The following is a 25,722-nucleotide window of genomic DNA, read 5'->3' on the forward strand; positions in this document are numbered from 1 at the left end:
TTTGTGTCCAGCTTGCTCTGTATATGACCTGGGAATGTTTGATGCATCAGTGTAGAGATAGCTTTACTTTGCTGGGACGTGACGGTGCTTAATGCTGCCACTGTGTGCCTGAAATAGAAAGTGTGTCATTCCTCAGGGTGACGAGCATAAAATTCACTTTTTAAATATAGATCCTTTTTAAACATATACTACCTGTATATGACTGCTTAATAGCCAATATTCTTATAAACAGAAGACAGTAAACAACAGATGTTGTGTTACCACATTGAGTGGATTTTTATGCTTCCATGTTGGTTATCTGGTGCAATGTCGCACCTAGCAGGGAAAGGCGATAGTTACATGCACAGTCAGAGGCACAGAATTGCAGTCCTATAGAATTACAGAGAAGGGGAGAGATGCCCGCAGCAGAAGTGTGGAGCTGCAGTCCTGCAGAATTAGAGAAAGGGAGAGATGTGAGCAGGAGTGTGCGACTGGATTCTTGCAGAATTAGAGAAACTGATAGAGGCAGGGAGTGAATGTAAAGCTGGAGCCTAAACAGAAATGAAGAAAGACAGAGAGAGAATGGAGTGGAACTGGAGTCTAACAGAATTAGAGGTACAGAAAGAGAGGAGGGGGTACGGAGTGGAATTGTGCAGAGTTAGGAAAACAGAGTGACACACAGGATGAGTGTGGAGCTGGAATCACAGAACTAGAACAGCGCTGATAGTGTCCAGCTCTCGATTTTAAAAAAAAATGAAAAAGCACTGTATCCGGAGTGTTTATCGTCATGTAGTCTGTTGATAGCTAATCAGAATTTTGAGACTACATAAAGTTTCAGAGGCTTTGCTTTATTCAAATTTAAACAGATTGCATTTCTGAAATGGTACATTAAGGATTTTTGCCCTTTTGTGGTTCCCTGTTACCTCTTGCGAGTGGCAATTGTCAATATCATAGTACAGGAAACTTTGGTTTATCCGGAGGTTGTATGGCCGGAAACCTCGATCTAACGGCAGAAATCAGCAGCCATTTTGTTAGTTTTTTTTTCTTCTCCTAGCATTTCTTTTAAACAGTCAGTCTCTGGAAAGCCTCTCTGAAGCTGTTGCTAAGCTACAGAGACGCTTCCAAGGTATGGGCCGACTGTTTACAAGCTGTTGCTAAGCAACAGTGTTTGTTGTCAGATATGGAGATGAAAACCTCCGTATCCTTCAACATTAGCGCTGGACTGTCCGGAAGTTTTCATAGATCGGCATCACGCCGGTGCCAGATATCACGAAGTTTCCTGTACTACTTTCTAAGTAGTATGGACCATGTACAGCAGGCACCTCAAAGCACTGGAGAGGTACCACCAACGCTGCCTCCGCAAGATCCTGCAAATCCATTGGCAGGATAGGCGCACCAACTTCAGTGTTCTTGCTCAGGCCAACATCCCCAGCATCGAAGCTCTGACCACGCTCCATTAGCTCCGATGGACGGGTCACATTGCCCGCATGCCCCGATACGAGACTCCCAAAACAAGCGCTCTACTCGGAGCTCCGGCACGGCAAGAGAGCCCCAGGTGGGCAGAGGAAACGCTTCAAGGACACCCTCAAAGCCTCCTTGAAAAAGTGTAACATCCCCACCAACACCTGGGAATCCCTGGCCCAAGACCGCACAAAGTGGAGGAGAAGCTTCCGGGAAGGCGCCGAACACCTCGAGTCTCTTCGCCAGGAGCAAGCGGAAGCCAAGCGCAAACAGCGCAAGGAGCGCATGTCAACCCAAGCACCCCACCCACCCGCCGTCTGCCCCACCTGTGACAGAGACTGTAGGTCCTGCATTGGACTCATCAGTCACCTGCGAACTCATTTTTAATGTGGAAGCAAGTCATCCTCGGTTCCGAGGGACTGCCTAAGAAGAAGACTTTCTAATAGCTCATTGATGTCGAAAGTGACTGAGAGAGAATGCTGGCAGTTTAATTATGGCAGGTAGGTTATCTTGTGGGCGGGTTGCAGTGCCAGGGATATTATGATGGTCCTGGACATTCAGGCTGTTCAGACCTCAACTAACAGAAAGCAGCCTGGTATATGCGCTATTAACTAGAGACCATCCGTCCCCTGGTAATACTTTTCTTCAAAGTTTTGTGGCTTCTGAGCTGCTGACTCTCACTTTCACCTGCTTGTGGAAACAAATTTACAGGATTCAATATATGGCGTAAATTGTTAAGTGGAAGTTGTTGTAAGAGTACTGGTTAATGAACTCTTTACAGCACAGAGGAGGTAAGAGTGTAATTTAACAGCTATTTATCAAAACGAAGTGACCAGTGGTCAGAGGTACTTAACTCCATGTTCCCAATGCCTTTGTGGGCCTATATGAGCTGTTGGCTTAGCAGTTACTAGACATGGGAGGACACCTTGTGAAGCAATTCTCAAGTGGAGGCGAGTGATACCCTGGAGTTACCTTTTCGAGTTAGTGAAACCTTGTTCTCCTATTTTCTCAGTTCCAAGGGTGCAGGCAGCCCTCTGATAGCATGTCTAAGTGGCCATTCTTCATGTGAGCCTCGATAGTGAGTGTTGGCAGGCTTTTCAACCGTGGCAGCATCACAACCAAGCTTGATCATGTTCTTGTCCAACGCATTTATACAGCACCTTTCACGACGTCAGGATGTCCCAAAGCGCTTCACAGCCAATGAAGTACTTCTGAAGTATAGTCACTGTTGTAATGCAGGGAACTGTGGCAGAAAGGTCCCACCACCGGCAAATGAAATACTGATATTGATGAGGGATAACTGTTGGCCAGGACAGCGGGAGAACTCCCCTGCTGTTCTTCGATTAGCGCCTTGGGATCTTTTACATCCACTTTACAGGACAGACGGGGCTTTGGTTTAACTTCCCTTCCGAAAGACGGCACCTCCGACAGTGCAGCACTCCCTCAGTGCCGCACTGAAATGCCACTCTAGATTATATGTTCAATTTGATACACTGCTGAGCTTGATTCACTGGATAGAGATCAGGAGCGGGAAACCTTGGCTCTTCTCCCTCTTCTCCTTCCCCCACCCCCGCAACCTAACCCGGGACGAGGAGAAGAATTGTCGTGCCAAAACTGCTGCTGCAGCTTAGACCTGACGCACACCAGGAATTGATTCTAGCTCTGTATGGGTCAGCATTACCGTGGTCAATGTATTTACCCACTAGGCCATTGAAGAGTCCCAGTGGGCATAGTTATACCATTAAATCCTGGGAAATCTGCCATTGATGCAGTTGAATATTGCTCATTATTAATACTGCGTTTTACAGGTTTGATAAGGATTCTGTGAATCTGGAAAGGTCTCCTGCAATTTCCAAAGAAGAACAAGCTTTCAGAGAAAAGATGATGAAAACATCGCTGCTAAAAGTAACCGATGTAAGCAATTTATTCCTATTTCCTTAGTAGTTTGTGAAGGAGGCCAGTGAGCAGAGCACGGGGGAGAAGTAGTTTCTAGAGGGAGCACGAGCCTGTGGTGAATGAGGTTTGTTTAAAGTAAATCTTGAACTGCATCCAGCTGTGGAACCTAACAAGACCACAACTTCAAACCAGAGTTTGCAATACGTAAGCAGGGTTTGCACTTTACAAAATGTTCATAAAAAACATAAAATGTCTCAATCTTGCAATTTTTTCTTAAATTTTTCACCCCCCCCCCCCCCCCCAACTCCTGAATATGCAGACTGTTTCAGGTTACGATTCCACAGGTGTCAGCAGCCCTCCAGTATCTCGTCCAAGTGGTAGTTCTTCATGAGTAAGCCTGGGTGTTAGCAGTCTATTTGACTATGGGGGCATCACATCTAAGCACGATCCTGCCCTCACCTGGCATCTACACGTGCACTTACCAACAGGAGCCACTGGATAATGATCAGGGGCAGGAACCCTCACTAATTCAGCAGAGACTGGGTACGGAGCTCGAAACCTTCTGGCCTGTACAGCTTAGTGCTACACCAGGGTGATGCCACAATCACAAGGATCTTAGTACATTGTTGTTAAATGTATAGAAAGCATTGACCTCTTGAAATTTTTACTGTCATGTTCTTCACACCTGTAAGCTGCTTTTCCTTTTTATCATTGCTTTGTTTTTTTATCCAGCTGTGCTTTTGTAGATGAGGATAGTTTTATTTTGGCTCAGGCCGATCCAACTTGTCGTTTGGGCTCTTTTTATTTAGTTACATGTGTTTTGATTTTTTTGTGTGTTATTCGGTCAATTAGGTTGCAAGACCAGCGCACAAAAAGAAAGCCCGCATGGCGCGGACCCGCTCTGATTTCTTGACTAGAGGCTCTAACGCTGAAGGGGAGGGAGAGACTGAGGAAGAGGAGTATGATGACCCCTCCGTTGAGACCCCTCTCTCCCCCGACCAACCTAGGCCTGAGCTGAGACCCAACAACAGTGCCAGACAGGCCTGTTACAGTGACTCAGAAATGGTAAATAAAACATGGCCAATTGGGTGCAAGTCAAATCTGGAAGCATCTCTTTGCTAACCCTTAATGTGGGGTAGAAAGCAATACTGACATCTGGAACTGCTTAACCTCCCCTGCCTTTCAGATTTTAGAAGGGAACACTCTATACACAAGCACAGTACCTTTCTCTATAGATGTCTGTGTCCTTTTTGCAGTGTACTGCAGTAAGTTTTGCTGCTGTATACAGGGGCCATAGACAGATACCCTCCTTAGCCCACAAATGTTTTTCCAATTTGTTTCCTGTCTACAACATTAGTTGCATGGATTATTGACAATGGCAGCACTTAACCAGTTAAAGCATTGGTTACACTTTAACAAACTACATACGGCATAACGTGCATTTCCCTGCTAGCCGCATTGTAACTATGGGGCAGGACTTTTTAATAATGAGCTGCAGACTTTCCTGCCTTTTCATTGGCGATCACTGAATTCAGTAACCAAATGACCAGTGTTGAGCTGGTTTCTCTGCAGAATGCCTTGTGTTGCAGGGTCATTTTCTCAGCTTCTGTGCCACCTCAGTAACTTGTGGTGTCACTCCCAACAATTCCAGTCACATTATTGCACATATATGTTCAGTATGTTCCGGTGACTTAAGAATCAATGCATTTTGTATTCAGTACATTTTACCAATTCGGCACTACAAGCCTGCATAAAAATATTTTTACACATTCCCTTTTCTACCCTTGTCTCCTGAAGGCATTCACTTTTTGCAGTATAGTTCCATGGGTGGCACCAGCTAAAACAGTAACTCAGTATAGATCGGGGGCCTCTGATCTTACTGGAACATATGGTGAAGGTTGGAATGAGCTCAACTGCGATCACCCCCATTGGTTAAATATGGGTCAAAACTAGCTGTCTGGACTCGAACATGAAGAACAGAGTAAGGTACAGGAGTACTGCCACAACCCATGGAACTTTACCCCAACAAGAGTTGGCACCTTCAGGAGATGGAGATAAGATAGGAAAATTGAAGACAATCCCCATTAAATTAAGAGTATATTGAGTAAGGTGCTTTTGAATGTGTTTGAGTGTTTCCTTGTAAAACAGCCGTATATTTGGGACTTAGACCACCACTGTCCTGCACTGGAAATCTCTGCTAAACTCTCGGAGATCTGGCCACACTGTTCCTGGACTGGGTATGGGCCATTCTGTTACTAAACCAATCTTCTTCACTAGCCCCTACTACTTCCCTGACTGCGTCGGCCATCACAGTATTCACCTCCCACTTGTAGTGGACTCGATTTAGCAAATTACTGCATGCCACAGCTTAGCTAACTGCGCTGCTCGGTTTGTACTTGCACATCTGTTTTCCCCCTTTCACTTTTAACACCTGAAACTCGATCTATATTCTAACCGGTGGGTTTTATTAACAGCACAGCAGGTAGCTACCAGCTAAATGCCACTACCTCTTCTGTTTTTTTTTTCTTCACTGGCTTAATTTTGGTGTGTGCTTTACAAACTAGCCAAAAAGAGTGCTGGAAATTTTAGTTTTAACTTGTGAGTACATGTGAAGTGAAGTGTCGACTTTAGCTGTGTGCATGTCTGTTAACTGAATACTTTATAAAATATCTTGTGCGGATATTTTTCATCCTAGTTGCATTTTCAAGTTACAGCCCAAAGGTTATCAAGTGATTTCTCACCAAGTGTGTTGCAGTTGCACTAAGAATTATATTTTACGAGTCACCAGATTTGATCACAAAGATCTTGCACCGCCTGTGTCCGACCCCCAATACTGATGTTGTAGATAATCGTCCCAACTACACTGTTTGTTGTCTTGTATGGAGCAGTGAGGTTGGACAAACTGCAATGTTGGGGGCCGGCACAGATACTGACCAAGGATTCTTCCAGTCGACGTAAGATTTTTCACACGTTAAAAGATCGATCCTAGCTATGTACTCTATTCATTATTATGTGCTGCCTCAGAGTTCAACTTTAGTGGATTTCAGTTGCTCTGAAGCCAAAGTCTGACTTTCCATTTGAACAATTAGAATCTGATTTCCTTTCTCGGCAGCCGAATGCTAATATCCTGATGGCGGTGTAAAAGAGTCCGTGTTCGGGCCAGTCTTGAGCTGATCCTAATGAGACGGTGCCACCTACAGGCCTCTATAGGCACCAACTGTGTTCTTTCATTACGTCATGGTTAGCCCTTATACAGGGTGTCACTGCTACTGTTAGTCCTTTGTTCAGCCAGTGAGAGTTCTCAATCTGTGGTATGGTTTATATAAATGGGATGAGGAATTAGATGCCTGTCGAGGAAGACTTTTAACAAATATTTAAATTTTCAGTCTTTTTTAAGTTAAAGTGTTAAGACTTAATTTCACTCCAGTCAAGACTGTGTTCTGAGCCTTATAGTAAGCATCTGCTCCTGGGAGTGATGAAGAGATTAATCTCAGCAGAACGCGCAGTACTGAGCAATAAGGTGCGTGCAGGCTATTTGACTTGGGATCAGTATACACACATGCACACGCTCTCTTAATTTCCAGGAAGAGACATAGAAACATAGAAGATAGGAGCAGGAGTAGGCCATTCGGCCCCTCGAGCCTGTTCCGCCATTTAATGAGATCATGGCTGATCATCCAAACTCAGTACCCTGTGACGTAATAAAGACTCACTACGCACTTGGTTGTACATAAAGCAAGGCTTTAATCGACTTGTAACAAAACATGGAGGTCTAGTTAGTAGTCACTCGCTTCCTGTTTCCAGACCGTCTCTCGCCAAGGTGGGCCCACGCCCGAGTATTTATGCTCCTTGGGCGGCGCCCTCAGCTGGCCGTTCAGTAGTACTTCCTGAGTTACTTCTTGTAGAAGTTGCGATTTATGACACCCTTTCCCTGCTTTCTCCCCGTATCCCTTGATCCCTTTAGCCTTAAGAAATATATCTAACTCCTCCTTGAATATGTTTAATGTATTGGCCTCAATTGCCTTGTGTGGTAGAGAATTCCACAGGTTCACCACACTCTGGGTGAAGAAATTCCTCCTCATCGCTGTCCTAAATGGCTTACCCCTTATCCTTAGACTGTGACCCCTGGTTCTGCACTCCCCCACCAGTGATCCAGAGCAGCAATATGGTTTTTCCCCGCCCCCCCCCCCCCTCCGTAGCTCAGGGATACCGCAGCCAGTTGTGGTGCCTCCATCGTTACCCAGGCTGAGATCAGTTGACTCGGTACAGACCTGAGATCAAATCTGGGACCTTACTGCTGTGTGTGCCTCAGTACCATGCCGGGTGATGCATCTACCTCCCGAGGTATTTCAGTACCCCAGGGACTCACTCTTGGTCATAAGCTCAGGAGACCACACCTTTTCACTACCTGATATTTCTGTGTCTTATACTTGCTTCACTCTGTTAAATGTTAACTTGAGCTAAATGTTTTGATTAGTTTTTTATGCACATTCTTATAAAAAGTGTGAATTTCTCTACTGCAAACTAGATTCACAATGCGCAAATGAGTCTCACTTTGGACCTTTAGTACATGTTGGTAATCTGTTTGCATAACTTGTTCAATAAGAATTCATTTTGCAGTTTTATGTTTTCTCTCTCGTGTCAGCTGGCTTCATTTGCAGCAGTGCAACCTTCCTCAACCATTACTGAAGAGCCTGCGTACCAATGGTCTGGAAATGGTTATTCTTGCATTATGGTACCATACGCGAAATTGATTTCTCCTTGCCTGTTATCTTCACATGCACATAAGATAGGCCCATTGTCAAATGTGGGTGAGTCATGGGGACAGTCATTTCAAAAGTTTGATTTGCTGTAGCCATGCTAGAGTCACCGGTTCTTCCTGTCTCTTTCTCTTCCCCCCAACACCCAGTATTAGAACACACTCATTTCTGTGCTGCAGACAAACTTAAACTTTCAAGTGAAGAAGAGTTTCAGTGCATCAAGCCTTTTCTGTGCATAGCCTATGTCCAGCTTGGGCTATGGTGGACTCTACTGCCAATGCTTGATTATTTATCCACTTGGTGGCAGGATCTAACGTATTTATACCGTAAAAGGAGAAAAAAAAAACCAAGGAAAACAAGTATATACCCAAGGAAAGGAAAAAGTTTGAGTTATTTTTCTTTTTGAACGAGTTAGAAGTCTCTCAGACTCTCAGCATTGTAATATCTCTGGTAAAGGAGCATTTTCTTGCTTTGTCAAGGTGAGCATGTAGTTTAACCACAGCACATCTTTCATCCATGACCAAACCAGCCTTCAGATTCTGTAAGTAGCCATAACCTTTGCCCTTGTTGCCTTCCTTCATAACTTCAAAGAGTATGAAGCTTTCTCAGTCTTTCCAATTGGACCTGCTGAAGAATACTAGTGTTGGAAGATTTGGGAATAAGATGACTTTGTTCAGCACACAACGTGACTCAGTAACTAAATGTAAGAAGAACAAGTGCTCCAGGTGAGAGAGGGATTTGGCTGCTAAGTTAGGATGGCACAGCAGGTCTTGGAACTGAACGAGTCAGTACAGGCCTCATGCCAGATTATTACATTAAGATAACAGCACTAAATAGGCAGCAAAGAAATTGAGGCAGCAAAGAAATTGTAGGTGTGTTAAAATAATTCTGCAAATAGATTCATGAATGAAGGTTGTGAACACATTCTGGATATGAACAAACTGACTTGAAAATCTACAACGTATATGGAGGTCAATAAAATGTGTTCCAGTGAAACTAAATGTTAAATCTCCACGAGCATCCAGACCCAATGAGAACACACTAGCATCCTTAAGAAATTGACCATGACACCTGAATCCAGGAATTTTGCAGCTGTTAGTCCTGCATTGCTAATTTCATATGTCCTGGATTCACCTTCATTGCACTTCTGACTCTCTCCAGTCCATTGATGTCCTTTTGAAGGAAGGCTGCCCAAAGCTACGCACTATATTCTACATGTGGCCTTATAAAGGCTTAATGTAACTGGTTTTGATTAGTAGCCAAATGATCTTAACATGATTGCCAATGCTTGAGTAGTCTTGTTGACAAGAGCCTTGCATTGACTGGATGCAGTCTACTGTGAGTATGCATTTCATGTGCCAGTGTTAATTTTTCCACATTAAATTCCATGTACTGTTCCTTAGCCGGTTTACTTGATCCCAAATGGTTTACATAATCCTTAATGACCAAATCCCATTGAACATTATTGGTCTCACCTACATTGGACATGTTAATGTTATCAACAGATTTGATGATAATAGAAGTTTCCTTCTCTAAATGTGAAGGAAAGGTGCAAAAGCACTTGCATTCTTATAGTAGCTTTTCACATCTCCGAAATATCGCGAAGCACTTCGTATACAATAAATTACTTTTCAATGTACAGGAAACTCTTTATTATCTGGCACCAACGGGACCGGCGTGGTGCCGGTTTATCAAAAAGTCCGCATTACAGAGAGGTATAGTTTAAAAGGTACAAGAGCTCCGTACACAGCAACAAATCCAGGCTTCCCTGTTGCTTAGCAACATGTGCAGGAACTCCGGCCACAGACCAAGCGTCCCTGTTGCTTAGCAACAAGTGCACGAACCCCAGTTACACAGCCACAGATCCAGGAACTGCCACTAATATGAAGTAAAACTTACCTGAACCTACTCCTGAATTTTGCCGGTTAACAGAGTTTCCTGTAGTGACTGTTTTGTGGGCAGTAAAATCCCACAAACAGCAAGAGTAGTTTATAGCTTGCAGAGTGACCAATCTCTGATTTATCACATGCATATCTAAGACATTTTTGTGATTGGGCATAAAATTACTACAGGTAGACTATCCTTTATCCGAAAACCTCGGGACCAGTCGCGTTTCGGTTTTCGGAAAATTTCGGATTTCAGATGGTATTTTATAAGACTGGGAAATTTGTCGGGGGTGGGTCGGCGGGGGTCAAGGTCGGCGGGGGTCGGGGTCGGCGGGGGGTCGGGGTCGGCGGGGGGTCGGCGGCGGGGGTCGGGGTCGTGCGCCACTCTGGTCATGTCGTGCGCACGACTTACGCTGAACGAAAAAACCTTCGGTTTTTAGAGGGTTTCGGTTTTCGGAAGTTCGGATAAAAGGTAGTCTACCTGTATTTGCATAGAAACCATAAACACCGCAGAATCCAAGTAAAAACCCAACAAAAGTACTGCTGGAAACTTTGTTCCACTCGCCTGTTGCACAGTTCATTCAACGATGTTGCATCATAACTCATCAGATGAGACAAGTCCTTATTACTTGTTTAGAAAGTATTGTATAATAAAAATGTTTACTGGGTGAGTCATATAAACTCTCAAGGGACTACTGTTCCTATTTCATATTCATGTTCTAATGCATGTCTTGCACGATCTTCCATCCTTTCTGTTAATAGAATGATGTTTCAGTGATACAACTGAACAAGTCATTGTTGAACAAAAGTACCTTTGATTGGTATTCATTTTTTTTGGCTTAGTCCAATTACTTTTATTCCAGTGAGCAAAATGCCTTTGAATGTAAAATTCTGCAGCTAAAATATGGACAAAGCTTAGACCTGTTTTATAGTCTTGTAACGGTAATGCAATTAAACCTTGTTGCCTCCTCATTTTATTGACACTTCAAGTAGTTATCCAGTTAGTTTTATGAAGCTCTGTTATCTTGGCCATAAATAGGTTTTCTAAACTATTGTATCAGTGAGCCATCAGCTCAACAGTAGGTAAGGATTGGCGATGATCTCGATGGTGCTAGCTTGTACTCTGTCTTGCAGATGCAGTCTACTAGAAATGAAGACCAAAAGAAACTGCACAAGGCACAGTCTCAAGATGAACTGGGCAGGTTGGACCCTGTACAGAAGAGTACGGATGGCAGGTAACGAGAGATGAGACCTTTTATAACAGATCTGTGCTGATCTCAGCTGGGTATTGTTTTGGGGTGCTACAGCTGGTGTCAGCACCTGGGTGGGCTGGAGAGCAGAACAGTTAGCCAGAGTTCCTGCTGCTTGGCGCTATTCAGTGACCTATGCTGGAAAGTGTTTGGGGTAGATTTTCCCGAACCTGTCGGGAAGAAGGCGGGACTTCCCCTTTTGGGTTTTTGACCCGCCTACTTCGACGTCCGGCCAATCCGCGCGATTTTCCCTTGATTGACCTTGCTGAGCCCGCCCAGCGGGCTCAGCAGGCCAATGAAGGGCCACCCAGCAACAGGTGATGTCACAGACTGCAATTTCATCAAGAGTTTTTGACAGGTGAAATATCAGTGTCTCACAGCTGTTTGAAGCTGTCAAACACTGACACTCTGAGTTCTGACATGAGTCATTCTGCACAGACTCAGTTGGAACTCTTACCGGCACTCAAAGCTGAAGGCTGTCACTTTTCACAGATCGCAGCCGTTCAGCTTTAAGTGCCGGCTGAGTGATGGGCTCCCGACGGCTACAGGGAGAAAGGCTGTAAAGGTAAGTACAGGTAAGTAAAAGTTCTTTACACACTTTAGACACACCAAACACACTCAACTTTACACTCGGGCACCCATCACTCACCTGAGCGCCAACATCGCAACTCCTTCAACCCGACGGCCCGCCTGCTCTAACCTGGCGTGGTTTGGAGCCGTCGGGAAACCCACACGAAACCCCCTCAAAATAGGGATTAGGCTAAAAACTGCCTGTTAACTACCTGTTAACAGGCAGTTAATTGGCACTAATCCCATCCTGCCTGGTTTCGGCGGGTCCCAGTGCGGGGTGGGTACCCACCGCCCCTGAAACGTACGTGGGGCAGGGTTTTGGGCGGGATGGTGTCGGGACCCCCAAATTCGGGATTCCCCCCCCCCCCCCCCCCACACGCCTGAAACCCCGCCTGACGGCTGGGGGGAAATCGGGGCCTTTGTCTTTGCATGTTGGGTGAGAATGGGATTTGAATTGGCTGTGATGACCTCTATGACAGAATAGCTTGCTGGCACTTGCTGACACATGAAAAGTAACCACCTGGGTGAGATGACGGAGAACAGCTAGTGCTCGATGAACCACTAGTAGACAAAGGAAGAAAATTGAAACCAAAAATATATATTTTTTTAAGTATTGTGTAGACTGATTCTCTAAATAGTATGAATAATGATATGAACCATGTTTTGGAAATCCTGCAGTTTTAAGAGCACACACTGCATTACTTCTAATGGTCCTAACAGTAATGTTAACAAAAAATATAAATATATGCTGGGTTTTAAATTTGCATACATTCTGAAACTTGCTGCCACTTGGCCGTGACTGTAAATTGGATATTCTCGCGTATTTAGAGTCATAACGGCACAGAAGGAGGCCATTCAGCCCATTGAGTCCGTGCTGGCTCTCTGTAGAGCAATCCAGTCAGTCCCATTCCCCGCTCTATCCCCGTAGCCCTGCAAGTTTATTTCCCTCAAGTGCCTATCCAGTCTCCCCTTGAAAACATTGAGTGTCTCCGCTTCCACCACTTCCGTCGGCAGCGAGTTCCAGGTCCTCACCACTCGCTGCGTAAAAACGTTTTTCCTCACATGCCCCCGTATCTCTTGCCCAAAACCTTAAATCTGTGTCCCCTAGTCCTTCTACCATCAACTAGTGGGAACAGCCTTTCCCTGTCCAGCCTATCCAAACCCGTCATAATCTTGTACACCGCTATCAAATCACCCCTCAACCTCCTTTGCTCTAATGAAAACAAATCCAGCTCTCCAACTTGCCCTTGCAGCTAAGATTCCCCCATCCCCAGAACCATTCTGGTATATCTCTTCTGCACCCTCTCAAGTGCCTTCACATCCTTCCTGAAGTGTGGTGACCAGAACTGGACGCAATACTCTAGTTGTGGCCTAACCAGCACTTTATAAAGGTTCAGCATAACTTTTCTACTCAATACCTCTATTTATGAAGCCCAAGATCCCATATGCTTTGCTAACCACTCTCTCAATATGTCCTGCCACCTTCAGGGACTTATGCACATTAACTCCCAGGTCCCTCTGTCTCTGCACACTCTTTAAAACTGTGCCATTAAGTGTATATTGCCTCTCCCTGTTCCTTCTGCCAAAATGCATCACCTCACAGTTCTCTGTATTAAATTCCATCTGCCACTTGTCTGCCCATTCTGCTAGCCTTTCTATGTCCTGTTGCAGTCGATTGGTATCATCCTCACTGTTTGCCACACCCCCAAGCTTGGTGTCATCGGCAAATTTAGAAATTCTACTCTGTATTCCAATATCCAGGTTATTTATATATTTCAAAAAATGCAGTGGCCCCAGCACTGACCCTTGGGGAACACCACTGTCTACCATCCTCCAGTCTGAAAAACAGCCAGTTACCACAACTCACTGCTTTCTGTCCTTAAGCCAATTCCTTATGCAAGCTGCCACTGACCCACCTATTGCATGAGCCTCAATTTTGTTAACCAACCTTCTATGTGGTATTTTGTCTACATGGATTTTCGCAAGGCGTTTGACAATCTCCATTGCATTCCCTTCATCACTCCTCCGTTACTTCTACAAAAAAATTCAATCAGATTAGTTAAACACGATCTGCCTTTTACAAATCCGTGTTGGCTCTCCTTAATTAGCTTAAACCTCTCCAAGTGCATATTAATTTTTTCCTTGATTATTGTTTCGAAAACTTTACCCACCACTGATGTTAAACTGACCGGCCTGTTGTTACTAGGATTGTCCTTACACCCTTTCTTGAACAATGGTGTCACATTTGCCACTTTCCAATCCCCCGCATCTAGGGAAGATTGGAAAATTATGGCAAGCCCTTCCGCTATCTCCTCCCCCAATTCCCTTAATAACCTAGGATGCAAGCCATCTGGACCAGGCGATTTATCCACTCTAAGCATACCCAGCCTTTCTAGTACACCTTGTCTATCAATTTTCACCCCTTCCATTTTCACCTTTTCCACTTCTACCGATATTTTGTCAGCATCCACCTCCTTGGTAAACACTGATACAAAGTACTCAGAGTATTCTAGCCTTGCCCAGTGCCTCTAAGCATATATATCACCACCTTTGTCCCCAATAGGCCCCACCCCGTCTCTTACTACACGCTTACTGTTTACATGCCGGTAGAAGATTTTTGGGTTCCCTTTTATGTTAACTGCCATTCTACTCTCATATTCTTTCTTTGCTAATCTTATTTTCATCTTCACTTCCCCTCTAAACTTATTGTATTTGGTCTGGTTCTCCCTTGAAGAATTCACCTGACATTCGTCATACACCCTCTTTTTTTATTTCATCATCTTCTCTATCTCCCTCGTCATACAAGGAGCCCTTGCTTTGGTTCCCTTACCCTTCCCTCTTGTTGGAATGTACCTAGCCTGAACTTGGAACACCTTCTCCTTAAAGATCACCCATTCTTGCGTTACAGTTTTTCCTGTCAGTCTTTGGTTCCATTTTACCCCAGCTAGATCCTTTCGCATCCCATTGAAGTTGGCCCTATTCCAGTTTAGAAGTTCCAATCTAGATTGATCCTTGCTCCTCTCCACTGCTAATCTAAATCTTATGATACGATGATCACTCGTACCCAAGTGTTCTCCCACAGACACTTGGTCAACCTGGCCCACCTCATTCCCCAGCACCAGATCCAGCAATGCCTCCTTCCTAGTTGGGCCAAGAACATACTGGTCAAAGAAAGTCTCCTGAACACATTTCAGAAATTCCTCCGATAGCAAATTACTGCAGATGTTGGAAATCCGAAATAACAACAGAAAATGCTGGAAAAACTCAGCAGGTCAGGCAACATCCATGGAGAGAAATTTGAGTTGACGTTTCGGGTCGAACCCTTCTTCAAAACTGGAAAGAAAAGAAAATAGATCGAAGGCAGGGCTGCGATCGGACAAAAGAAGTGAAAGAAACAAAAGAGCTGGACGAGATGGTAATAAGCTGAGATTAGGTGTAAAGTGTACTGGCAGGGCAAGAGATAGCTGCCAGGTGTGAGAGAGAAACAAAAGGAAAGGGGGGCGGGGGGGGGGAAAGGAGTGGAAAAATACAAGAAAAAATGTGTAATAAGGGCCGAGGTTATGATCTGAAATTGTTGAACTCGATATTGAGTCCGGAAGGCTGCAGAGTGCCTAATCGGAAGATGAGGCGCTGGTCCTCGAGTTTACGTTGAGCTTCCGTGGAACAATACAAGAGGCCAAGGACGGTGAGGTCCGAGTGGGAATGGAGTGGTGAATTAAAATGACAGGCGACCGGAAGCTCGGGGTCACCCTTACGGACTGAACGGAGGTGTTCGGCAAAGCGGTCACCCAATCTGCGTTTGGTCTCCCCAATGTAGAGGAGACCGCATCGTGAGCACCTCTACATTGGGGAGACCAAACGCAGATTGGGTGACCGCTTTGCGGAACACCTCCATTCAGTCAGTAAGGGTGACCCCGAGCTTCCGGTCGCCTGTCAATTTAATTCACCGCTCCATTCCCACTCGGACCTCACCGTCCTTGGCCTCTTGTATTGTTCCACGGAAGCTCAACGTAAACTCGAGGAACAGCACCTCATCTTCCGATTAGGCACTCTGCAGTCTTCCGGACTCAATATCGAGTTCAACAATTTCAGATCATAACCTCGGCCCTTATTACACATTTTTTCTTGTATTTTTCCACTCCTTTCCCCCCCCCCCCCCCCCCCCTCCTTTCCTTTTGTTTCTCTCTCACACCTGGCAGCTATCTCTTGCCCTGCCAGTACACTTTACACCTAATCTCAGCCTATTACCATCTCGTCTAGCTCTTTTGTTTCTTTCATTTCTTTTGTCCGATCGCAGCCCTGCCTTCGATCTATTTTCTTTTCTTTCCAGTTTTGAAGAAGGGTTCGACCCGAAACGTCAACTCAAATTTCTCTCCACGGATGTTGCCTGACCTGCTGAGTTTTTCCAGCATTTTCTGTTGTTATTTCAGAAATTCCTCCCCCCTCCTTTCCCTTTACCCTAGCATTATCCCAATCGATATTTGGGTAATTAAAAGTCCCCCAAACTCTATAGCTCTTGCATATCTCTGCGAGTTCCCTGCAGATTTGCTCCTCTACCTCCCTCTCACTATTTGGAGGCCTGTAGAATACCCCCAATAGCGTGATCATACCCCTTTTGCTCCTCAACTCTAACCTCTAACAGTATTTCAAGGAAAATCCAGAACTTGAGATTCAGGCAATTAAAGGAGATGTAAGGTTCCTTTACAAAGCTGATTTCCTACTGCTTCTGTCTATGGAGAGAGTTTTGCACCCCCCACTATCTCTTAGTTTCCAGTCAGGTGTCAGTCATGCTCGACGACTTGGTTTAATTTGGAAGGCCAATTGCAAATAAGGACCGGCTCCTCATGTTTACTTCACTGAAACTGGCCTCCTTAATATGATGATAGACTCATAGACCCACGTTTTCACAACAGTATTTAAAATATGGAGCGCAGCTAATGGAGGGAGCAAGGCTGTAATATAGAAGCACCTATGAAAAGCCAGCAGGGCTGACTGAAGCACATTGTATTTTTTGATGCCTCTAATTGATCACAGGTGTGCTTCCTGTGTTTGATCTGCAGGCACGAGCTGCTTTTGCATTCAGAAACATGTGTGGGAAACAAAAGCTAATTGGAAAGCTGAAAATTCTGAATGAGGAAAAAACAACTCATTCCTATTTGCAGTATGCTGTTAATATCTGTGTGATCCAAGTTAGACTGAACCCATTTTTTAAACTAACTTATGATTTCCACCCGTAGAGCTCCTCTGAAGGGTCGCATGAGATTCTGGGGAAATAGAAAACAAGGAGAAAAGAAGCTGTCGAGAGAGAAACTGGCTACTCAGTTGGAGCTCCAGGAGCTCGGTATGGATCAGGAAGTACAGGGACTACCGTGGAGGAGAGAGCTCAAAGCCAGCGAGACCTCGCTCAATCTACCGCTGACAGAAGGAAGGGAGAGTGCATTTAAAGGTAAATAACATGATTAGCCATTAAACTTTTAAAAATAGCAGTTTGCATTTATTTAGCACTTCATCACATCTTTCAGAAACCTCTCAAACACTTCACGTACAGTGAATTACTTTGGAGTGTGACCACTGTTATGTGGGTAATCGCAGAAGCCATTTTGTGCACAAATAGGAATGAGGTGTATACCATCTCATCTGTAATAAAAACAGAAAATACTGGAGATACTCAGCAGGTCAAGCAGTATCTGTGAAGAGAGAAACAGAGTTAACGTTTCAGGTCGATGACCTTTCGCCGTCTCATCTGTTTGATGATGTTGGGAAGAATATTGGCCAGGACATGGGATAAACCCCTGCTCCTCTTCGAATAGTACTATAGAAGCTACACATCCAACTCAATCATTGGAGCAAGCAGACGTTTAACATCTCATTTGAAGGACACGGCCTCTAACACTGCAGCTTATCAGCCCAGATCAGAGTCTTGAAGCTTTTGTTATTTTCAGCTGCATACGCTCATACCATGAAGCCTCAAAGACTACCTGTGAAGTCTGAATCAATTTTTCCATCAGTTTGCATATATCTCAGGCTGCAGATTTGAACTGATCTTGTTCTGATTTAGGATTTATCCACAATGAGGCAAAAGTAGTTAAAAATGGTCCTTTACAAACCTCTCAGGACCGCAAAATTCAAATAGGACAAACTAGCGAGTAAAGAAATAGAAGCACAAAGAGGGCCAAGTTGCCTGGGCTTTAACGGCTGGAATGTGAGGAACTCGGGGTTACATCTGGACCCTCGGCTCAGAATTACGCCTTTGTTACGTAGTAAAGCTTAAACTCATAGCCTTCTGACTCCTTTCATTCAAACTTGACCCAAAATGTTATAACTTTGTCATATCCACTATAAAAGGGTCTTGTAAGGGTTAAGTCATGGAAGGGCAGCTCAGACCCGTGTCATGCTCCTCCTGTGCCATGTGGGAAATCAGGGACACTGTCCCTGACAACTATGTGTGCAGGAAGTGTGTCCAGCTGCAGCTCCTAGCGGACCGCATGGCGGCGCTGGAGCTGCGAATGGACTCACTCTGGAGCATACGCGATGCTGAGGATCTTGTGGATAGCACATTCAGTGAGTTGGTCACACCGCAGGTAAAGGCAAGCTCAGACAGTAAATGGGTGACCAAAAGGCAGGGTAAAGGCAGGAAGGTAGTGCAGGAGTCACCTGCGGTCATCTCCCTCCAAAACAGGTTTACCGTTTTGGGTACTGTTGGGGGAGATGACTTATCAGGGGAAGGCACCAGCAGCCAGGTTCAGGGCACCAGGACTGGCTCTGCTGCACAGAAGGGTGGGAAAAAGAGGGATAGGGCTATAGTGATAGGGGATTCAATTGTAAGGGGGATAGACAGGAGTTTCTGTGGCCGAGACCGAGACTCCAAGATGGTATGTTGCCTCCCTGGTGCAAGGGTCAAGGATGTCTCGGAGCGGGTGCAGAGCATTCTGAAGGGGGAGGGGGATCAGCCAGTTGTCGTGGTACATGTAGGTACCAACGATGTAGGTAAAAAGAGGGAGGAGGTCCTACAAGCTGAATTTAGGGAGTTAGGAGCTAAATTGAAAAGTAGGACCTCAAAGGTAGTAATCTCTGGATTGCTACCAGTGCCACGAGCTAATAAGTTTAGAGAGAGTAAGATAGATGAGCTAAATACGTGGCTTGAGCAGTGGTGCAAGGGAGAGGGATTTAAATTCTTGAGGCATTGGAACCAGTTCTTGGGGAGGAGTGACCTGTACCAAGGGGACGGTCTACACCTGAACTGTGAGGGAGCCGATGTCCTCGGGGTAATATTTTCTAGGGCGGTTCGGGAGGATTTAAACTAATTTGGCAGGGGGATGGGAACCTAGGTAGTGGAAAAGAGGGAAGTCATATGAAGTCAGAAATAGATGGTAGAAAGGTGAGAAGCAATAAGCAAAGGAGAGAAACACAAAGGGCCAAACTAATTCATAATGAGAGTGTGAAAAAAGCAAGCCTGAAGGCTTTGTATCTTAATGCTAGAAGCATTAGGAACAAGGTGGATGAATTAGTTGTGGAAATAGAGGTAAACAAGTATGATTTGATTGGGATTACAGAAACGTGGCTGCAGGGTGGGCAAGGCTGGGAACTTAACATCCAGGGATATACAATATTTAGGAAGGATCGGCAAAAAGGTAGGGGAGGTGGGGTAGCATTGCTGGTAAAGGAGGGGATTAATGCAATGGAAAGGAAGGATATTAACTCGGATGAAACGGAATCTGTATGGGTAGAAATGAGAAATAGCAAGGGGAGGAAAACGTTAGTGGGTGTGATATATAGGCCTCCAAATAGTAATATGGAGGTGAGGGAAGGCATAAAAAGGGAAATTAGAGAAGCGTGCGATAAGAGCACAGCTGTCATCATGGGTGACTTTAATTTACATATTGATTGGACTACCCAAACTAGTAAAAATTCTGAGGAGGAGGAATTCCTGGAATGTTTTCGGGACGGTTATCTGGACCAATATGTCGAGGAGCCGACTCGAGATCAGGCCATTTTAGACTGGGTATTGTGCAATGAGAAGGGACTTATCAGCAATCTTCTTGTACGAGGCCCCTTGGGTCAGAGCGATCATAATATGATCGAGCTCTCAGTCGAGATGGAGAGTGAGGAAATTGAATCAGAGACTAAGGTCCAGAACTTAAATAAAGGGAATTACGAGGGTATGAGACGGGAATTGGGTAAGATTGATTGGGTGGTGTTTCTGGGGGGATTGACAGTGGATAGACAATGGCAAGCATTCAAAGATAGAATGGAAGAATTCCAGAACATGTTTATACCGGTTTGGCACAAAAATAAACCTAAAAAGGTGACTCAACCGTGGATAACGAGGGAAATTAGGGACAGCATAAAATCAAAAAAAAGGGCATATCAACTGGCAAAAAAAAGCACCAGACCGGAAGATTGGGGGCAGTACAAGATACAGCAAAAGAGGACAAAGGGATTAATCAGGAAGGGGAAAATAGAATACGAAAGTAAACTTGCAGCAAACATAAAGACAGACTGCAAAAACTTTTATCGGTATATCAGGAGGAAAAGACTGGTAAAATCCCAAGTCGGTCCCTTGCAGTCCGATTCGGGAGAATATATAATGGAGAATAAGGAAATGGCAGACCAATTAAACTCATACTTTGGTTCTGTATTCACAAAGGAGGACACAAATAACCTCCCAGGAATATCGGCAAACATAGGGACTAATGAGAGGGAGGAGCTGACAGAAATTAGTATCTCTAGGGATATGGTGCTGGGTAAGTTGAGGGGACTGAAGGCCGACAAATCCCCGGGGCCTGATAAACTACATCCTAGGGTACTTAAGGAGGTGGCCCTGGAGATAGCAGATGCTCTAAGGATCATCTTCCGGAACTCCATTGACTCGGGAACAGTACCCGTGGATTGGAGGGTAGCTAATGTTACCCCAATATTTAAAAAGGGGGGTAGAGAGAAAGCAGGGAATTATAGACCAGTAAGCCTTACATCGGTTGTGGGCAGAATGCTAGAGTCCATTATTAAGGATAAAATAGCGGAGCACTTGACAAATGGGGAAAGGATCGGACAGAGTCAACATGGATTTACAAAGGGTAAATCGTGTTTGACTAATCTGCTGGAATTTTTTGAGGAAGTAACTGGTAAAATAGATGGGGGAGAGCCACTGGATGTGGTGTACCTTGACTTCCAGAAAGCCTTCGATAAGGTTCCACACAAAAGATTATCATGCAAAATTAAGGCTCATGGGATTGGGGGCAAAGTATTAACGTGGATAGAGAACTGGCTGGCGGATAGAAAACAGAGAGTTGGAATAAACGGCTCGTTTTCGGAGTGGCAGGCAGTGACCAGCGGGGTGCCGCAAGGATCTGTCCTGGGACCCCAGCTGTTCACAATATATATAAATGATCTGGATCAGGGAATTGGATGCAATATTTCCAAATTTGCTGACGACACTAAACTAGGAGGAGGGGTGGGCTCTGATGAGGATGTCAGGAGGCTACAGTGCGATTTGGACAGGTTGGGGGAATGGGCGGATACGTGGCAGATGCACTATAATGTGGATAAATGCGAGGTTATCCACTTTGGGGGTAAAAACAGGAGGGTAGATTATTATCTAAACGGCAATAGATTGGGAGATGGGGAAGTGCAGAGGGACCTGGGTGTTCTTGTGCACCAGTCACTGAAGGAGAGCATGCAGGTGCAACAGGCGATTAAGAAGGCAAATGGTATGTTGGCCTTCATATCAAGGGGGTTCGAGTATAGGAATAGGGATACCTTACTACAGCTGTACAAGGTGCTGGTGAGACCGCATCTGGAGTATTGTGTACAGTTTTGGTCGCCCCATCTGCGGAAGGATGTTCTTGCCATGGAAAGAGTGCAACGGCGATTCACCAGGCTGATACCTGGAATGGCGGGAATGACCTACGAAGAGAGATTAAATAGTTTGGGCTTGTACTCACTGGAGTTTAGAAGATTGAGAGGAGATCTCATCGAAACATATAAAATTATGGCAGGCCTGGACAGGCTGAATTCAGAGAGAATGTTTCCAATGGCCGGGGAGCACAGAACCAGGTTCCACAGTCTAAAAATAGCGGGCAAATCATTTAAAACAGAGATGAGGAAGAATTTCTTCACTCAAAGAGTGGTGAGCCTGTGGAATTCCCTGCCACAGAGGGCTGCGAAGGCTAATTCAATAAATATTTTCAAGAGAGAATTGGATATATTTCTGAAGGCTAAGGGGATTAAGGGTTACGGAGAAAAGGCGGGGACGGGGTACTGAACTGGTAAGATCAGCTATGATCTCAGACGAAGATCAGCCATGATCTCATTGAATGGCGGAGCAGGCTCGAAGGGCCGAATGGCCTACTCCTGTTCCTATCTCTATGTTTCTCTGATCCCCCCCCCCCTTCTTTATTGGAATACCATTGGCCAGGACACAGGGTGAGCTTATGAAAAAGCGTAGGACAAGAAAAATGCCATTCACGCCATTAAGCTCATCCTTTTAGTACTTCCAACTCACCCAGCCCAGCATTCAGTTACATTTTGGACTCCCTAATGTCTTTAACTCCACTGCCTTTAGGCACTACAATCCTAGTAAAATCTCTGCTGCTAATTTCAAGACAGAACTTGCATGCTCAGGCACTGAAGTGCCTTAATTTGAATGCAGAGGATAATCTTGGAGTGGACATTAATGCTGTGATATGCTCCAGTACAAATACGCAGAGAAAGGGAAGGAGCGGAAGAACTATGGAAAGGCCAATTTAAAAGGGTGTGTAGGATGGAGATAAGAACCAAATGGAGGCCACTCCCACAATGACTGAGCGCACCATATAAGTCAAATTTCAGGTTTGTCCAGATACACCTAAGATTAGTCAAATGCATTCTCACTCTCTCACTCACTCTCACTTAGCTGCAGTGTCAGAGCATGCAGGTTGTCTTGAAATACACAGCAGGATTATTGAAACTGAAGCCACATTCGTTAGGAGAGTTCAGAATGCTGCCAAATACAGCGCTGGGTGAGTTGGAGTACTCGTGGGATGTCCAGAAAGGCATTTCTCATCCTAGACTTGTGTTCTTACAGATTTTCTACTGAACTAGGGGTCTGAGAACCAACTGAAGGACTAGGCAATAGCTGAGCGGTTTGGTATTTTCAAGTTCTTTGGTTTCAGAATAGAACTCATCTGTCTGAACAACACGATTGTGCACAACAGCAGGTGAATTTGAAATGGAGCACAACACACGGGTGCGTGTGTATGTAAAGTCTCAAACTCTGGTTTAGCTAATGCACCTGATTGATCTGAAATGTGAATCAAGGTGGGATTCCAATTTAAATGCTGAAAATTTGTAAGAAAATGGACTGCAGGCCTGTCTGGGTCTGGTTACGTTGTATGTTGAACTGAAAAAGGAAGGCAGGAGAGTGCTTTCAAAGGACTGGCGAAAACTGAGTGGGAAGGGGTGAACAGCAATTCAAAGGTCAAGGGTCGAATATGCTAAATACAGGAAACTTTGTGATATCCGGCACTGACGGGACCGGTGTGTTGCTGATCTATCAAAACTGCCGGACATACAAAGTTAATGTTGAAGCATGCGGAGGTTTTCATCTCCGTATCTGACAACAAACACTGTTGCTTAGCAACAGCTTCTAAAGAGTCGGATGCAGCTGCAAGCGTCTGTAGCTGAAGCTGTTGCTATAGCTACAGACCTTGCAGTGGCTGACTGGGGAAAAAAAAAAGAACGAGATCTAAAACAAACTTACAGAAAACGGCTCCTGATTTTTGACGTTAGATCGAGTATTCCGGACATGTAACCTCCGGATAAACCAAAGTTTCCTGTACTGGAATGAAGCAGCAACTGGGCGTCAGTCTCTTTTCCTTGGTCTCCATCAAAAGGTGGTATTGGAATGCATTTAGGAGGCAGGGCTATCCCCACTCGGATGCAGCAGGTGAAAGGACTGTGTTAAAATTTTACTATTTAATAAACTTGTATATCCCACAACTTTTTCTTTCTCTTCCTGGGAAAAAGTGCTTGGCCTCCACTTAGCAATTTCTCCAAAGTCACATGATTAAAATTTGGAACTGACTGTGCACAGAATTGCATGCACAGACCTACTTCCCAAAACTCTGTGCTGCAACATGCCTGAGAGAGATCTTGGGATTGCAGCTTTCCATAAGTGCTGAGTAACATTGCATTGAAAGGCAGTTTGATGAGAAAGATTATAACGGGTACCTCTATCTCTGAGCAGAGATTGGTTTGTTGATGCTATTTCTGTTCTCCCCAGGTCAGGATCCCATACTTCATAACCTGACTCCTCCCAGGAGTCCTGACTTAGGACTAGAGCGAGGGAAAGAGTTTAAGGAGAACAAAGAGCCGTCACCAAAGGTAAAGAGAAGGAGGAGTGTGAAAATCAGTAACGTGGGCCTGGAGCCCATACAGTGGCAGCACGACGCCTTACAGATCATTACCAGTGCCAATGATTTCAAGTGTATGAACGAATTCCTGCAAAAGAAGGTAAGTGTGAAGCTATAAGTTCATCCAGTCGTGGGTCCCGGTGGACAAAGCTGTAAAATGAATTATCAGAGGACTGGGTGATGCAGTGAGTTGGGGCTTGGCCTTTTGTCTCTGAGTCACAGATTCACATCCACACCAGACTTATGCAATGAAACTTTTTGCTGTCCTACAATATAGGGTCTACATTAAATGAGTTTGGGACAATCACAACCCAATTCCTACTGGACAGAGGCTGGTCTGGGAGAAATGGGGAAAATGTCATACTGCCATAGCAAATGGCAATCTTCTGAGGTTAGGGAGGAAGTATGTTGTTTAGGCAGGATGGAGAAGGTTTTACTTTGCAATTAACTGCTACACTGATATGAGAGTGTTTTAATAACAATACTTGGACGTGAAATTGAAAAGTGTTCTATTTGCATCCCAAATATCCATCACCTTATTGTGCACAAAATTTATTTTAACAAACAGTGGATAGTTTATTTTAACAAACAGGGGATAGGGTGGGATATGTGTTGGTGTAGAGGTTACGGGGATCGGGTGGGATATGTGTCGGTGCAGGCTCGATGGGCCGAAATGGCCTCTATCTGCACTGTGAGGTTTCTGTGATTCTGTGATTCTCATGTTAACCAGTGCTCACATTCATACTTAACAGAATATACTTTTTTTGCGTTGCCTTTGCAGATCACTGACCTGGACACTGATGACTGCAAGAAAGATACATTTGTGGATGTTGTTTTTAAGAAATCTCTTAAGGAGTTCCGCTTAAATATCTTCAACTCTTACTCGACGGCTTTAGCGGTGAGTGCAGGTTCAGATTGGCCAGGGTTTTGGCATATGTTACATGGGGTGGGAAGTGCAGTGAAACATTCACAGTAAGCAGTAAGTTGCTCAATGAGTATTTCTCATTGTTGTTTTTTGATTTTTCTGGGATGAATATTTCTGCTCTGGTTCTGTAGAATTGCCCTAAGTTGTCCAAGCTGATGATGATTCATCACGTGTTCCAGGATGGAGCAACTTGTTTTTAACTTGTGTGCGAGAGATGTAGGATTGATTGTACAAAGCTCCCACCATGAGAGGGGGTCTTGCCGGAACGTAACCATGACAGTCTGTCCTTTTTGTTCAGTTGTAACGCCGTTTCTGTTGCAGATGGACGATGGGAAGAGCATCCGGTACAAAGATCTGTATGCACTGTTTGAGCAGATTCTGGAGAAGACGATGAGGCAAGAGCGACGGGATTGGAACGAGTCACCTGTCAAAGTATGGGTCAACACCTTTAAGGTGTTCCTGGATGAGTTTATGATAGAATACAAAACTCTGGATGGCAACACTGGAAAGGTGAGATGTTTAAAGCATTCCACCCATACACTGAACAAACTCTTTTTTGAGAGAAGCCTAGGTGAAAATCCAAGATCCACAAAGTAGGGCACCACT

At 44.7% G+C, this 25,722-nt stretch overlaps 1 protein-coding gene across 3 annotated transcripts in view; it reads left to right on the forward strand.

The window, feature by feature from the left end:
- myo9aa (myosin IXAa) overlaps positions 1 to 25,722 on the forward strand; it is a 285,301-nt gene that overhangs the window by 227,502 nt on the left and 32,077 nt on the right. For all 3 annotated transcript variants that reach the window (XM_085972436.1, XM_085972435.1, XM_085972437.1), the window contains 7 exons: positions 3,249 to 3,354; positions 4,189 to 4,401; positions 11,117 to 11,217; positions 17,040 to 17,248; positions 24,062 to 24,291; positions 24,973 to 25,089; positions 25,438 to 25,626. In XM_085972436.1, coding sequence (XP_085828562.1) covers positions 3,249 to 3,354; positions 4,189 to 4,401; positions 11,117 to 11,217; positions 17,040 to 17,248; positions 24,062 to 24,291; positions 24,973 to 25,089; positions 25,438 to 25,626 — 1,165 coding nt within the window. The remainder of the gene's footprint in view (positions 1 to 3,248; positions 3,355 to 4,188; positions 4,402 to 11,116; positions 11,218 to 17,039; positions 17,249 to 24,061; positions 24,292 to 24,972; positions 25,090 to 25,437; positions 25,627 to 25,722) is intronic.

Source organism: Somniosus microcephalus, chromosome 32 (genome assembly GCF_052327205.1).
Source record: "Somniosus microcephalus isolate GS21.2 chromosome 32, FLI_Smic_1.0, whole genome shotgun sequence".
Classification (NCBI taxonomy): domain Eukaryota; kingdom Metazoa; phylum Chordata; class Chondrichthyes; order Squaliformes; family Somniosidae; genus Somniosus; species Somniosus microcephalus.